The sequence below is a fragment of the Lasiosphaeria miniovina genome (genome assembly GCF_030549165.1).
Source record: "Lasiosphaeria miniovina strain SMH2392-1A chromosome Unknown B0T26scaffold_6, whole genome shotgun sequence".
NCBI classification, from domain to species: Eukaryota; Fungi; Ascomycota; class Sordariomycetes; order Sordariales; family Lasiosphaeriaceae; genus Lasiosphaeria; species Lasiosphaeria miniovina.
Genome location: NW_026848225.1, coordinates 1,412,024 through 1,427,735, shown reverse-complemented (window position 1 = coordinate 1,427,735; position 15,712 = coordinate 1,412,024). Strand labels below are relative to the sequence as shown.

General features: G+C 55.3%; 5 protein-coding genes across 5 annotated transcripts; 1 reads left to right on the top strand and 4 right to left on the bottom strand.

The window, feature by feature from the left end:
* Positions 1-1,334: 1,334 nt before the first annotated feature.
* Positions 1,335-2,585, bottom strand: B0T26DRAFT_742856 (uncharacterized protein; the record flags this gene model as incomplete). Its single annotated transcript, XM_060444177.1, has 6 exons — positions 1,335-1,387; positions 1,448-1,533; positions 1,587-1,807; positions 1,881-1,980; positions 2,044-2,100; positions 2,503-2,585. 6 exons carry the CDS (start codon positions 2,583-2,585, stop codon positions 1,335-1,337), a joined length of 600 nt encoding a protein of 199 aa, XP_060292709.1.
* A 561-nt stretch (positions 2,586-3,146) lies between these two features.
* B0T26DRAFT_721373 (MBOAT, membrane-bound O-acyltransferase family-domain-containing protein) lies at positions 3,147-5,873 on the bottom strand. The gene is made up of 3 exons (XM_060442546.1): positions 4,761-5,873; positions 3,604-4,689; positions 3,147-3,524 (listed from the first exon to the last, which is right to left on the bottom strand). The coding sequence occupies exons 1-3, from the start codon at positions 5,661-5,663 to the stop codon at positions 3,405-3,407; spliced, it is 2,109 nt and encodes a 702-aa protein (XP_060292708.1). The 5' UTR covers positions 5,664-5,873; the 3' UTR covers positions 3,147-3,404.
* Positions 5,874-7,753: 1,880 nt separating this feature from the next.
* B0T26DRAFT_678828 (CH domain-containing protein) lies at positions 7,754-9,979 on the bottom strand (the record flags this gene model as incomplete). The annotated part of the gene is made up of 4 exons (XM_060440279.1): positions 7,754-7,785; positions 7,851-9,546; positions 9,660-9,870; positions 9,957-9,979. The coding sequence occupies 4 exons, from the start codon at positions 9,977-9,979 to the stop codon at positions 7,754-7,756; spliced, it is 1,962 nt and encodes a 653-aa protein (XP_060292707.1).
* A 975-nt stretch (positions 9,980-10,954) lies between these two features.
* On the top strand, positions 10,955-11,788 carry B0T26DRAFT_654355 (uncharacterized protein; the record flags this gene model as incomplete). The annotated part of the gene is made up of 1 exon (XM_060438537.1): positions 10,955-11,788. One exon carries the CDS (start codon positions 10,955-10,957, stop codon positions 11,786-11,788), a length of 834 nt encoding a protein of 277 aa, XP_060292706.1.
* A 505-nt stretch (positions 11,789-12,293) lies between these two features.
* B0T26DRAFT_652126 (DDHD domain-containing protein) lies at positions 12,294-15,579 on the bottom strand (the record flags this gene model as incomplete). The annotated part of the gene is made up of 5 exons (XM_060438337.1): positions 12,294-12,420; positions 12,515-13,748; positions 13,801-14,036; positions 14,110-15,278; positions 15,352-15,579. The coding sequence occupies 5 exons, from the start codon at positions 15,577-15,579 to the stop codon at positions 12,294-12,296; spliced, it is 2,994 nt and encodes a 997-aa protein (XP_060292705.1).
* Between the last annotated feature and the right edge of the window lie 133 nt (positions 15,580-15,712).

The following is a 15,712-nucleotide window of genomic DNA, read 5'->3' as shown; positions in this document are numbered from 1 at the left end:
GCACAGCCATGGTCCGGAGCAGTTTTATTGCAACCGCATGGCAGGCTAACGTTAACCGTAAACTTGAAGACCCGCGCAAGCCGCGAAATCATGCAACCGACCTTCCATATAGATATTCTATCCAATCAGCCAGGCCATGAACGAATTATGGTTCATAATGACTCAAGTGTTTACCAAATTGAATACAAGTAGTACTCGGTTCATCTCGGTACCCACGCTAGCTCTAGCCCTCGGTTATTAATGCACGGGATATTGATGCTCATGTGACGCCGATGAGAGCTTCCAAGCTATGCGGCAACAAGTCCACAACTGACTCACTTTGGCACCGACAGCGACGTTGGTGCATCGTGATTCAACACACAGGCTGGCGACTGTTCTTTAGATAATCAACCAAAGCTGTCCCGACATCTAGTAAGTTAATAGCGCAATTTGTTCCGGCGCAATGCTATCAAGCTGGACGCCTGGCTCCGACTTCCCGTCCTGCGGATCGGATCGGAAGAGCTACAGCTTGCTAGCGCAACCACCCCGCTCTGTTTCCAGACCCTGGCGGCTTTCTCTCAAACAGAGGGGCAATGGTTTCCCCGTCTGTCAAGTCGGTTTTGGTTCCATGCCTACCTTTGTACGCGCAGAGCGCCTTGCTATGCGTAATTTCGCGGGATTTCCCATTGGAGGTCGAGGGTAGCGCCGGGGAGCGAGAAGCTGGCTACATACATGTCTTCTAGCGGCACATGACCGAAGACGACAGGCGAACACACGAGCTTCAAGCAAACCATGACCACCCACTCGCCCGCTGTGAATATGGACTCGTGAGCACCAGCCCCATCACCACCGACAAGATGGGCAGTAGGAACTATCAGCCTAAGCTGGAACAATGCTAGATACCTACCAGAAAAGCAGAACACGTCCGCAAGTTCATCCTATCGTTGCGACTAGCTAAACACTGGATCTAGTTACTTTTCCGGTAGACTTCGGGGAGAGAACAAGGAAATTCCGAGAAGAAACAAACACCGTCCGCCGGAAGTATATGTTTTGCGGCCGCCGAATATCGCATGAAAAAACGGGGATTATTTTGTCTACCGCTTCAGCCTCCGGCGAGGCCAACCCGACCGACCGACCGAGGAACCTGGATCCGACCGACTCGATCCTAAAAATACGATGTTGATAAAACAAGTTGGGGGCCAACAACCACCCAACATCAGTGACTCCGCCCAAGAGCTTGGCTAGGGAGAGGAAAACCATGCAAATTTCATGTCGTGTGATATTAGGTTTGCCCGCTTACACCTCCAATACAGGGTTTGTAAAACTCGGCGACATCAGTACCATGAGCCAGATGTCTACTCGGCGACGTCAAGGTCGTCGTGCGCAGGGCGATCCGGGCTGTCAATGGCTTCTACGAAAGGGACAATTAGCAGATGCTCCTTGTATTTATTCTTGGGGTATACCGTACGCTTTCGGTCGTCACCGTTGGTGCCGTTCTCGCGACGGTCACGATCATCACGGTCACGTTCATCCTTGACGTCACGGTCACGCTCGCTATGAAAACTCATTAGTATAGCGGAAATACGCATTTCTGGAAAGAAACCTACCGATCCGGGCTGCGGGAACGGTCACGGGTGTCGCGGCGATCGCGATCATAATCACGGTCACGATCACGCGTGTCGCGACGGTCTCTGTCGTCCTTGCGAGGCGAATAGTCCCGAGCGCTACGTCTAGGGCTAGGAGTGCGACGGCGAGGAGAGCGACGAGGAGCACGGTCGCGATCAGTGCGGTCGAAACGCCACGAAGCCGAGGGAGGGGTGCGCGCCCACTGAGAAGGTAACAGTCAGGTTAGCGACATAACGGGGTAAGGAAGCAGTTATGACCGAGATAGAAGAACTTACCTCGATCTTCAAAATGTCGTCACGGCCCATGCGCTTGTTGTGCATGTCATGATAAGCCTCGTCAGCATCGCGGCGGTCCTCGTACTCAACGAATGCAAAGCTGTTCCATTATTAACCCAAATATGGCGACATGAAAACACCAACGGGGGAGAGGGGAACCTACAGACGACTGCTCGCGGAGCGCGGGGCAGGAATGTCACAGCGGACCAGTCGGCCATAGCTAGATTAGCAACGTTAGCGTCTCGGGACTCACGGAGTTAATTGATAAGCACAGCGTCTGTTTGCCAGCGCGAACGATCTAGCTCGGAAGCTCTGCCACGGGTGGCAGGCGACTTGCCCGACATGAGGGGACAGGTCAATGCTGACCGCTCGATCGGAAGGAGGGGGAAGAGGGACGAAAGGCGAGGGCGCCGCGAGAGCCCCGAGCGGATAGAAAGGCGCGCAATAATTGACAGCGACAGGCGATAAAGGCGCGACAGATGGGGATAGGAGACGCAGCGAGGGCGGGGGGTGTTCGACGACGAGGAGGGAGGGGGGACGGAGGGGGGACGGTGAGAAGGAGGTGGCCGTGGACCGAACTCGAAGCTGACGATCGAGTCATCGCCGTGGTGTCATGACGTACCGCTCGAATTCGTACGCGAGGTCGCGTGCGCGAGTTCCGTGGCTGAAGCCGGTAACGTAGAGAGTGGTACCGTTGCGCGACATGGTTGGTGATGCCTGTTGTTGATGGCGGAGGGGTGTTCGGCTATGCTAGGTTCAGAAATGCGGTCGTAGCCTGAAGGAAGCTTTTTAAATGTGCAAAAGACCGCTGTTGGTGAACCCTGATGTCTCTTGTCACTTATGCGGTACAGAAAGTGGCGCTGCACAAACTAAAAAGTTTAATAAGATGGCAACTCAACCGACAAGGAACGCCGGGTGGACCAGAGGTGGAAAAGCTGAGGACCTCGAACCTGAAATGCCCAAAGGTGCAGGTGGAAAGAAGGTTGATGTTGAGGCGAGAAATGCGAAAGGGCGTGGTTCCCGAAAAGCTCTAGGCGGGCAGAGACCCACTTTAACGCGAGCGCGTATTGGCTATGGCGTGTTGCATAGGGCTTTAGCGTGTCAGCCCAGAAACCCCGATCTTCGTTCACATTTTGGCGCGGGTTTTAGATCCGCATGGAAGCTGGGGAAGGAGCACTCGAGTCTACTCGATTTGGATTGTTTGACCCACACTGTTAAAGGAGAAAACGGCCAACGTGTCACGGGATCTCTGAGCTTCTTCAAGCCTTTTGCATTTAATTAATGTTTATTTCTATCTACTTGAACTTTAACTTTAAACTTTGCACCCTTCTATTATTCTCCATCGTTGGCCACAGTAGCCTCCTGCCTGCAGCTGATGCGCATTTGCATGGCATGTGAAGCTTGCTAGGGCATGTCGTGTGAACAAAAAAGGTGGAATGTTAACTCGCTGGATGATAACGCGAAATGCATAGCTGCCCTGTGGCTCGGGCTAGCCTGGGGGTTTTCTCCGAGGAAGGCTCGCCGTCACAGGATCAGGTATAGGCTGCAGAGAATACTTGGGCCCGTGAAGATACCCATCCAAAACATCATATTTCCCAGCGTCGCACGATTACGGAGGTACTTTGTCCTGCTCAACCTCACCAGCTGTCAAACAACAAACTTCCATGTCAGCAAGCAAAAACACGAACCCAATCGACAATTGGCGGCGCGAAATTACACATACCGGAAGCTGGCACATCTGAAGAAAGAGCAGGTAACCTCTCAGCTTCTTAAAGATGCACCACATGACGAGCTCGTGCACGCAGGCCGACAGGAAGAAAGTGATGAGGGTGGCTGTGTGCTTGTCGACCTTCATGGCCGAGATGGAGCTGTGGTAGACGTGTCGCAAAAGAAAATTATGGACCGGCCGATTCCAGTCTCGGGCGAACTGATCCCACGATACGGAATTCCACCAGGCGTCGTAGAAGCTGCGGTCAGCGAAGAAGGTCAACTCCGCAAGAAAGTTGAGAATCGTTTCCCAGATCAGGTACCACGCTAGCAGGTACTCCATCATGAAGGGGAAGATGAGCTCGGTGAGCATGCCCGGGAACCGTGCGAAGCGGCCCGCGAGCGGAACCCCGGCCTCCTTCATGCGAACCATGTCGATGACCACCGGGTAGATGAAGGCCTGCGACACCATGATCATGACGAAGATGATGCCGAAGCACGCGGCGATCTTCTCGGCCGCGTACGACCAGTGTATCGACTCGGACCGCGGGTACTCGAGCTCATACACGAGCGTCGGCAGCACGATGAACTCATAGTGGTTCAGCAATGTGAGGTTGTTGGGGTACGCGCGCGTCGCCACCGTCGACTTGCCACGCAGTTCGTCGGAGAGCGCGTCCACCTCCCACTTGAGAATACGCTCGAAGACGTATACCTGCTCCTCGTCGAGGGGCTCGCCTGAGCTAATGGCGTTGGCTATCCGGTCGATCTCGGGCACCTGCGCGCCGGCCATTGACCGGCGTCGCTCCTTGTAGTGGTAGGCCGAAGGGACACTGGCGAGATGCGATGTCGAAATAGCCGAGACGGGCGGCTCTGTTTGCGACGGCGTTTGCACGGGCGAAATATTGTCGAGCTGCTTGAGCGCTGCTAGTAGGTGCGACCGCTTCTCGTATGCCGACGAGAGGTAGCCGTTATAGAAGGCGTATGAGTGCTGCTTCATCACCATGACGAGCCCGTGCATCACGAAGAAGACCGTGTGGGACCACGGCCAATCTCTCCACAGCGTCAGCCCGATCACCGCACCGATGAAGATTGTTTGCCAGACCTAAATAGGGACTTAGTAAGTATTTCCTGCCAAACCTAGTTTCCTTGAACACCTCGGCGAGCTCAACCTACGTTCTGTATTACCCATCCCGAGCGGTCCCAGTTCACGTAGTCTGCACGGATGGCGCGTTGTAACAGCCAGCTCACGCCCGTGGCCGCGCACATGACGCCGTCGGCGATGAGCAGGACGAGCAAGTCCCGCCGGAACATGGTCTGCATGATCTCGTTGGTGCCTAGCCAAGACCCGTATGTGCGCCAGTTGTCGGCGCCAATTTTGACGACGAAGAAGAAAACGGCAATCCAAAAAAGCGTGTAGAAACCGTGGAACGGACTGTTGGCAGCGTCTTGGTTCTGCCGGTCAAACGCCGAGAACGTCCGCGTAAACACCAGGTCGCTGAACTTGCCGCGCCGGCGTTGTGGCTTTGGCGTCGTCGCCGCAGCATTGCCGCCGCCGCTCCCGCCTTCGCTGCCCCCCAGCGAAGATAGCAACGAGGATAGGGACCCTCCTGCCCCTCCTGGGAGGAGGCTCGTCTGCATTAGCACGTCCCGCACTGCTGCGGTGTCCTCGGCCGAGAGTATGACGCCCCTTGCCGCCCCCTTTACCGGCTCGGCCGCGGCCGCTGCCGAGGCCCCTTCTATGCGTAACGCCGGCGGCTGCGGATGCCAGCCGCGCAGCCCCCCAGCTCGGAAAGCAGATGCAGCCTGAATCGTAAGGTCCTTTCCCCCGTCCACCTGGACCGGCGAGCCTGCCGCCGCCGAGAGCTCGTCCCAGTCCTCCTCGCTCGTCGTCCCGGAGCTGCCGCTGTCCAATCCAACCACCAGCACCCCCTTGGCCGCCCCATTCTGCAGCGCCCCGTTACCGTGCGGCGCATGTGCCGCGCCGTTCATGGTCTTCATTTCCATGTCCGCCAAGGCGGTAGCGGCGGCAGTAGCTGCGCGGCGCTGCTGCTCCCGTAGATCTTGACGCCGTGTCATGCAAGCCGTGGGCGCGGCAGCCGTCTCCAAATTTCCCGGTACACAACCTTTCCTTTTCTCCGGTTTTCTGTTTGCGGGGGAGGGAGCTCCTGTAATTCGCCCGGTTGTTGACTGCCCGGCCTACAATACAATAATAAAGCTATTATTGTACAAGCTAGAGCAAGAGCAACCCGTTCCTTCGCGATATTCTCATAACCTCCTCTTCTTCACCGAGAAGTAGGTATGGCGTGTTGGTGGCGTGACTTCCCAAGAAGGCCGTCTGGTATCGTTAGGTTTCCGCTTCTAATTGGCGATGGGCTCTTGTGCAAAAAGTAAAGAAATGCCCGGAGTGTTGTCGATTAAGAGAGCGGCGAATAAATCGACGCAGTTGCCAGTCGCACACGAAAAGTCCCCGCTGCGCACCCGCTCTGCTGGTGACCGGATCTGTAGCGGTACTGCACGTTCTGAAGTGGCGGGCTTATCTTAGGGGAGAATACTACCCAAGGATGGGGTAAAGGAACTCGGTATGTGATGGTGATCACTGCAACCTAATCTCGGATGGGAATTATTATGGCAAGGCTGCCGAGAAAAAAAAAGGTGAATGGGGATGAGCCGAGGGATGTAGGTATATGAGTATGTGAAGGCGACGATCAGCAAGCAGATGATGACTGCGGATGTGCTGTGTAAGAATCGCCAGTGAAAGAGTCAAGAGGCGAGGAGTCGACCAAGTAATAAGTAATAAATAATAAATAAAAAATTACCAGACGGGAGGAAAATCGTGTATTTCTGTTCCCTTTAAAGCAGAGCGAGAGAGGGAGATATTAGAGCGAAATAGACAGGAGGACAGGTCTGCTGTCTCTCTCTTTCTCAATGTGGTTCGTTTCTCTAATTCGCCCATCGTCATTCTCGGATCGCCGGGATGGAGGTCATCTGGTATGGATGAGGCTCCCCCGGGGCGCGGCGGGTGTCCACTCCGTTGCCCGTCGGAGACGCCGCAGATCCCTCTATATGCCTCTTAACTCTTCTAGCCAGCAAGCAAAAAGAAGAAGGAACGGAATGAACGGACGGACGGACGGACTGTGGAAGGCCAAAATAAATCCCCGGAAAGGTTTAACCAACAGCCCGGATAAGTAATTCATATCCTTGGCAAGTCATCCGATCCTGCCGAGCGAGCTGTAAGGCGGCCTTCCTTCAAGTTCCCGCCACGTTGGGCGGGTAATACCTTGTCTAGCCGGCCCCGGTTTTCTTTCTTTGGGGGCTTTCTTCCCTGTTATGCTACTGCCCTTTCACAGACTCGACTCCAGCACCGAACAGTCCGCCCGCCAGGGAAATGTCTATGACACGAATAACGTGGAAAGAGAGCGGGGCGGCTGCACCAGCCGAAACATACACAGCAAAAAGCGAAGTACTTGCTATATCTACCCAGGCCGAACACTACGGATCGGAATTGAAGACATGAGCTTCATAGATCAGATAGGCTGGGACCAGTCCGCGGGCAGTCTCTGCTAGGGGATCTGCGGAATGGTTGTCTCTAAGCAAGGTAGACCGGGAGGTAGGGCTGAGAGTGGGTAGGTAGGTGTAACCCGGAGGAAGAGGAGTGAGTGGGAGCGGGATCTTCGGCATAATCCTTGCGATCGGGATATCCAGGAACCAACGACACGAAACCTAGCATTTCTAGAAGCTCTTGGCCCCCCCGAACACACCGACGCCTACGCCTAACGGGAACGAGAGGGAGAATCCAGTCCAGCCAAGCACAGAGAGCGCGCGCATTGCATCATAATGAAGTAATAAACCGTTCGAGTCTGCCTGCCTGCTGCCCGCCCACCAAACAAGATCCGATTTGTCTTCCATCTGCGACTAAACTAGAAACCGACCGACTGTCCGGGAAGAATAGAAAAAAAGAACATGGTGAGACTACTGGAACAAGCGATTCAGACAAGGTTGCAAAATAAAGAATAGGAAAAAGACGCATCATAAACCTAGGTGATCATTCGACTTTTCCCAAACCCTGCCTGCCCTGCCTGCCCTGCCTGCCGAATAACTAACTCCCAGGCGCGTCCTGACTCTTGTTGTCATTCCTGGGTGTGGGATATGGAGCGTGACCACGGCTACTACATTTTCTCGTACGTCGCCATTAGTGAGCCTGCGAGACGTGCGCTGTTAGCTTCACAACTTTCTAGTCTGATCAGTATGCGTTTGGGGACTCACCGATAAAGGTTGTCACCAGACGGCTGCGGACTTGGCAAATGTCCTCAGGCACCAGCCAGATGGTCGCGCCGAGCTTTCGAGCAATGCTGATACTGAGCTTCGCGTTTAGGTACGACTCCTCGTCATTGCGGCCGGGTGTGACGAGGTCGTAGTCCACGTAGCTGCTCTTCATGCCGTTGAGGACGTCGAGGAGGAAGATGCCGGTGCCGATGGACGGGTCCTTGAACGAGCGGATGCTTGAATTGCGGCCACCCTTGCGGGCCATATCGTTGGCCCACCGCACCATCTCGGCGTCGGTGATCTCGCGCTTGCCCAGCCGCTGCGCTAGCCCCTTCAGCGTGACCGTGATGTCCTTGCGCATCAGCTGCCACACTAGACCTAGCGTAAGCGTGCGCTGACCGTCCGTGATGTCGGCGCCTTGGATGCCGACGAGCGAGAACCCGATCTGCTTCCCAAGCTCGATGACGTAGTTAGTATTTTCCACGGCCTTGAACCGCATCAGCTCGCTGCCATTGGCTGGGGCCTTGTTGACGTGCCGCCAGTTGACAGACCCTGGGATAACCTTGTCATATGCCTGCAGCAGTATGGTGCCGTCGCGGAGGTCGTCGAAGAAGGACTGGACTGCCGGCTGCACGTCCAGGCTGTTGAGCCAAAGGGTGAAGACACGGGCCTCGCGCTCTCCCTCGGCGTCGAAATCCTCCACCTCGAGCTTCTCCTCCTCGGTAATGGGGTCGAGAGCAGGGTGTGTGTTGAACAAGTTGGCCACAAAGGCGAGGTTGAGCTTGGGATTTCCGGCAACGAGCGATGAGGGTGTCAGGAATTTTCGGCAGCCGAGCCTGTCGGCATTCTGGAGGACTTCTTCGGCCCGCTGGTGGAGATCGCGCGTCTGCAACGGGGCACGCGTGCAACCATACTCGGATCCGATCTGCGCCAACAAAACCGTGTAGTTCTCGGCATCTTTGACGTCGCCCGAGAAATTCTGGACCCGTCTCGGCCAGTTGGCAGCCTTGAGGTGGTAGTTGAACCAACGAAGGAGGATTTGCTCAGGGGGAAGCCGCAGGAACTGCTCCAGGGTCTCGTCCTCCTCGAGCAGGCGGTAGAGTTCGGGATGAAGCTTGATGTCGATCTTGCCAAGCAGACCTCGGCGGATAATCTGCCAAATCAAGCCAAGAATGAGATGCTCTCGGACCTCGATGAGATCCCCGCTGCCAATGTTGACGACCGAGCAGCCTATACCCTTTGCCGACTCAATTACGATGTTGTTGTTCTCAGACATCTGGAAGGCGTTGAGGGTCTTGGTCTTCCTGCCGGGCACGTTCAAGACACGCTCATCGATAGTGTCGGGGACGCTGTCGTTGATGAGCTTTGCCAGAACCAAGCCATCCTTGCACTCGTCAAACATCTCAAAGGTGTCGGTCGGGAAGGGCAGGCGGTTTCCGATGTCGGTATCGCCAGCGAGGACAGCATTGATATGGCGGGTAAACTCGGTGCGCTCATCCTCGTTGATGGTGTGGGTGATGTTGGCATTCGAGCCCTGCACGTGGATCTTGCCGCTGCCGCCGCCGCCAATGCTGCCCTTTGACGCATGGCCGCCGGTCCTTTGGGCTATAACGGCGGTCGGCGACGTTGGCGTGCCGGCGCTACCAGGAACTCGTAGCTGGGTCGGAGAGGGGGCGTCGCGGAGTTTCGCAACAAGCTGGATTAAGAAGTTAGCCTTGCTGTCTGGGACCTGAAACAGTACACGAATCTGCCAAGCAGGAGGTCCGGAGGAGGTCTTCGAGGGCAACGACTCAGAGATCGTAAACATACGCCGACATAGTCTTCCAGCTCGACTCGCCTGGAGGAGTCGAGCTCGACGTCCTTCAGGGCCTGGCGAACGACATCGTAGGGTTGGCGCTCGCTGGCCTGCGTGGCCTTGATAGCGGTAGCCTCGTCGATATAACCCTTTTCGTCAATGTCGAGCTTGCGGAAAGCGTCGCTTAACCCGAAGATCTCGCTCTGCTGGAACTGAGGAAATTTCCTGCAGACAGAAATTAACGTCTGAATGCCGCGAGCGAGTCCCGTGCATCCTGTTGCAGCTCCTCGCGGTGTGCCTGGTCGACCTACCTCTGCAGTTTGAGGACATTCATGATGGCGCGGGGGCTTCGGAGAAACGCGTGGAACCGAGATGCTCCTTTGTACCGATGGCGTGAGGATGGATGCTGCAACTAAATGATGCAGGCCGCGGGTCGGGCGCGGGGTTGATAAGTAGAAGGCAATCTCTACTACAAAGAAACACAGGGTTCCTCGTAGAGCAATTCAAATGTGTCTGTCTGTCTGCACTTCGAGGACAAGAGCCTCGCAATGGTGCGATTTTTGTATTTCGGGAAGCTGTTGCGGTTAAGGACGTTTGGCGGGGGCGGGGGAGGGGGGTCACCTCAGAGTGTCCAAGCCAGGTCCCCTCCCTAGGCGGGCAGTGCGGGCTGCAGGCCAAGCAGTCTGATGTAATCGGCCTGGGCAGAAATCAAGGTGTCGCCGGGGTGCAGGGATGGAAGGGTTGCGTAACGGCCCAATCAGCCCCTTCTCAGGCAGCCGAAATTCTCGTCAAATCCACAGCCTCCCTCAATACGCCAGGGGTGGCTTGTTAGGCGGTCACTTGTCGGAGGCCAAGCGCGTTGGGCTAGCCAACTGCCAATTCTAGACAATAGACTGGGTCCCCAACTAACAGCTCTCAATCTACGTTTGCTTCTGTTCTCTTCCACGAATAACCTCAGCCCCATCGACAAAGTGTCTGAAGCCCAGGGGACTCTCTTGGCACCCAATAGCAGCGTGCGAATATTGATGCCTCAAACTCGCAAATCACAGCCTGGAATTCTGTCCCCCGCAACACACGCTTGACACACGTACCTGAACGCGCGTTTGCTCGAGGTTTGGCAGCGGCGAAACCGTGCAGCCTTCAAATTATACCGTTGGCCTATTAGATATCACTCACGAGTCGCTGCCGGTGAGTGGGAATACGCACTCCCCAAACCTAAATCCAATCAAAAAAAATAAATCATGGAAGTGGCTAACCAACCGGCTCACCTACCACTAACAGGTACCTACTCAGGTAACAGTTTCACACAATGGAAGAAACCTGCAAAGCATGCAATGAGCCTCTCATCCTGAACATCGACGCCGAGGCGTCCGAGTCGGGCGACGAGGAGGCGCAACCACACCAACAGGAAGAAGAAAAAGAGATAGTCGAAGACGATCTCGAGCTCCCGTGCGGCTGCCACTTCCACTGGCAGTGCCTGATGGACTCGGCGCCGCAGGTGGCGCTGTCGCTCAAGTGCCCCTCGTGCGACGGGTTCCTGCCTTCCAACGCGCCGGGGTCGTCGTCGGCGACCAACGCGTTCCGGCGCGCGAGCCAGGCAGTGACCATCCTGACGCGCTACGTCAACGAGGGCGGCGTCGAGGACGGGCTCGACATCCTGCCGGCGCTGACCGAGGAGGCGTTCCTGGCCGAGCACCCCGAGGCCCGGCCCGCGCGCGCCCTGCACACCATGGCGGCCGAGGGCGACGTGGTCGGCATCGTCAGCCTGGTGAAGGACGTCGACGCCGACAGCGCGCAGTCCGATGCCGTCGTCGGCGCCAGCGTCGTGAGGCTCCTAGCGTGGTCAGATCCGCTTAACGAGAACCGGAGCGCACTGCACATCGCTGTCGAGGCACAGCAGGTCGAGGTGTTTTGGCTCCTGATGTGGCTCGCAAGCGGGCTGCCGACCGCTGTGTTCCCCCAGGGCGCCGCGCAGGCTGCTGATGGTTTGGGAGTCGCTTCGGTTAGACCAGGACTTCAAGTCCCGCGAGCCGAGGACGTAAGATTTGTCAAAGATGGAATGGGGCGTAGCGTATTAGACGTGTGCTTGGCTCAAGGATCGCCGTGGACTCGTTTTGTTGAAGACGGGGTTTTTGACCAATGAAAAGAGAAAATATTTGTTATCGTGGATAACATTGATGTGGGAAAGGGGCCATGGCCTCCCTGCAGATAAAAGGAGGCAGTAAGTAGAAGTAGAGGAAAGGCAAAATATTGCGATTTTTGCAACTTTATGCGAAAACATCATGCCCTAGACAAGTTCGCAGTTGAAAAGAAGAAATAAAAGCCTACGGGGAAAGAGATCATCACTCTGCGAGTCTTGCAAGGGATACACTACCATTTCGATGTATATTTTTATTTACCGCGACCTCGAAACCATCGAGGTATTTATTTATGACCTGCGAGATTCTACAACCTGCCATGAATTTTCTCCCTTTGCAGTGCGCCGTAAACCATGAAATGTCCGCCTAAAGACGTGAAAGCTGACCCATAACGCCGTATCTCCAATAAATGCACAGGTCCATATGCTTCTAGGCCATCCCATAGTGCAGTTCCTATCCCATCTACAGCCCGAATATGAAGACATTAAGAAATTGTCAATACTTCTTGATCTAGTGTCGAGGTGTCCGCGCCTTACTTGACAGCATTTGTGAAAGAACAAAGTGGCTGATATCCTCGTCGCCCCAGTAGCTCATGTGCGAGGCAATTGTGTTGATCGGGTTGAAGTCGAGTACACTCCTGACAAAGTTGTCGCAGACCGTTAACTACCAAGCCCTCAATAGACCGTGGAACAAGGAACCAGAGGAATTGTGTCAGAGAAATATTGACTCACTCCTGAATGCAGTAATCGACTCTCCCGTTCCGGTTCAGCGCCCGGACTTTCGTCTCCTCCCGCCGCAGCTTCTGCGACTTTTGCTCATCTTCCAGCCGCGCCTCTGCGCTAGGCCCATCCTCGCCCGGCGCTTTGTCTTTGGAGTTGGCGGCCCTTGTCTTCTGGAATCTGCTGAACAGGGTCTCAAGCTCGTCGTCGATCAGCGTCGCCTCGTTCCCGCTTGCCGTCGTGCTGACGCCGCCGCCGGTTGCCATGGCCAGCTGGCGCTTACGTTCGGCTGCCTTCTCGCTTCGCATTGCGTCGGTCATATTCTTGTCGGTAATGACGCCGGCAGAGATATTAGTCCCGGCCCCGGGGCTCGGGTTCTGGTTTTGCTGCTGAGATGCTGTAATGCTGGCCACGTCTTCCTGCGTGAGACCTAGGCTGCGGTTCAAAAGACTGCTGGCAATGCCGGAACTGAGACTGCTCCACAGGCCACTAACGCTTTGTCCGACCTTTGCGCCAATCCCGGTGATTCCGGGAGTCACCGACCCAAAGATTCCCTTCTTGGTGTATGGCAGGATCTGGGGCTTGAGCGCCGACATGGCTCGCGAGATCAGGGGCTCAATACGGTAGGAGATAGGATCGGACGGATGGAAGATGTTGAACAGCTGCGCTGCTTTGGGGGAAGAGACACTGTAGGGGAGGCCAGTTACAGGGGAAACGTTCTGGTTCGCATGTGAATTTGGAGACAAAGCGGACAGAAATGGGTCTTCGAGGTATTCAGGGTTGAGAGGACTTTCGGATGGTAGGGCGTTGGAAAAATTGCGTGCCGAGATGGTTCTACCCTTGAGCATCTGGAAGAGGCCGATAGGAGATCCGAGGCAATAGAAGTCATCGACATCAAAGTTGAAGGCGAGATCCTTGGGATCCCTTGATTCGTACCGATCCTGAGAAGGCCAGAATCGAAGAGGATTCCTTGTTGGCTCTGGCTCTTGGGACCGCTCCCGTTGCCGACAAAGAATATCGAACATGATAGCAGATCCGAGAGAATGGCCCACAATGTGCACTTTGCCCTTAAACTCGGGGTTGCGATCCATGAACAGCTTGTATATACGGTTCGACTCCTTCAACACAATCTCGGCAATCTGTTCTCGGTACGCGCTCTGGTAGAGGAGGACATCCAGCGCAAGATCGGAAATAAGCGACCGAGCAAAGGCGACTCCTTCGATTGTGATATCTTCCAAGGAAGGGTCTGCCAAGTTGTTAGTTAACAAAGCGCGAAAATGCCGGGGCAGATAGCTCACAGTCATCTTCCTCGTCGGCAGTCTCCCCAAGATCGTGTTCTGCCTTTTGCTTTTTCCGTTTAGGGAAATCAAGGAGGTGTCGCCAGACAACGGGCAGAACTTGAACCCGACAGTTGCCCGGCCCGGTTTCATCCGCCTCCGAATTGAGCGCTCGAAGGTCTGCCGATGTCGAGTAGACAGACTTCATCGTCTTGCGAAGGACATTCACGTCATGCACAAAATTTACACTCTCCATTCTAAAACGCTGTTAACATCCCATAAGTAGGCTTGGTAGGAGAGTGGCCCAGAGAGGGCACGGAGATAGCATACCTTAGTCCTAGAAGCTGCCCAATACCATGTGTCACCAAGACGAGATGCTCAATATTACGGCCTTGAGTCTCGCCGAGTCTCGGGTTATAATCATCCAATATCTCCGTCTCCTCTCTCTTACGAATGGCCTCTGCTTCCTCGTCCGAGTCATGCACGCCCTCAATCAGATTCGAAAACTGCCGGGTCAGCCGAGCTTGCGTGCTCTCAAATGCAACAGGCTCTTCGTCTTCGGTATCGAAGATACCAGACTCGGACCGCGCGGGAGCAGAGCGCCTCTTAAGGGCCTTTTTTGTCTTTTCGTCTTGTTCTACTGGCACCGATGCGGTCCCTGTCGGGGTCGACGGGCGCTTTTCCTCTTTTGTTTTCTTTGACTCCGTGTAGCCACGAACTAGCTTCACACCGCTCATGAAGCCGCCACCAGCAAACTTCTCATAGACAGTTGACGTCACCCAGGACAACATGCCATCTGAAGATAGCCAGGCAGTGTTGGAGTCTTGATAGGTGGCTATGTTGTTCATATAGGTACCGAATAGACGGTGCGTCTGGGGTTGGTGTTGCTGCGGAACAGGGCTGGCCCTTGGTGTGCCCCCATTCTTGGGTGTAGCGGCCTTGAGATTTTCAGATGATGGTTTGGGTGTGAGCTTTTGGGCTGCCGAGTTGCTGCGAGTCCTTGCCGGTGCTGGGTACTGCCAGGGCTTGACTTTGAGATATCCCTCTTCAAGTTGCGAGGCTAGGTTCTCCTCGCATGGACGAAGGGTTGAGCCTTCCTGGTAGAACCAGCTTCCCCTGCGAACTTCATAAACCGGCCCTTCCCAATAAGCGGGAGCTAGCTCTCGTTCCTCGATATCCACGTCGAAGAGGAAGTCCTCGTTGACGGGAACCCTTGTGCTAGGCCGTTTCGGCTCTCCATCATTTAAAGCCCCGAGAGTTGTGTTATTCCAATCGACGCTAGACGTAGCGCGCGGGCGTTTGGAGCCAGCGCGAAGATTTGCGGTGCCCCAGAGGTTTGTCCTCTCGTCCTCGATCTCCTGCAGTCGTGTTTGGTAGGTGGATTCAAGCGCTCGGGAATCTTCTTCTGAGAAGGCCACGAATTTCTTGGGCTGCACAGGAGGCTTCTTGTCGTCGTGATTGTTATTGATCTTGAGGAACTTGGGCTTGCGCTTCGGGACCTAGAATAGCAAGAGCTAGCAGTTAATCCGGGGCGCTTGTAGAGACGGAAACGGGGCACCCAAAGCAACTTACGTCGACGGCATGAAACCACTGTACATTCAAGGGCGGGCAATCTGGACTGTATCGCTTAAAGCTTTGGCCGTAAAAGGGGTTGGAGGTATGATCGCCGGGATTCGGGGTGGGCTTTGGCGCCGCATCCTTGATAGTCGGCGACGAGTTGCGGCTCCAGGGATTGAACGAGTCCACAGCAGAGGCCAGGTACGACTTCTCGGCCTTCTTGTCGCCGGTCCCCGGTGCCATGACACCGGCGTGGCCGGAGGGCCACCCCAAGAGAGCCCCGTTGACGCCTTTTGAGTATGAAGCTCGCGAGTTTCCAAAGTGTAGAGCACGCCACGCAGGTCTACAACACGGTGATCGCAACACAATCAAAGCC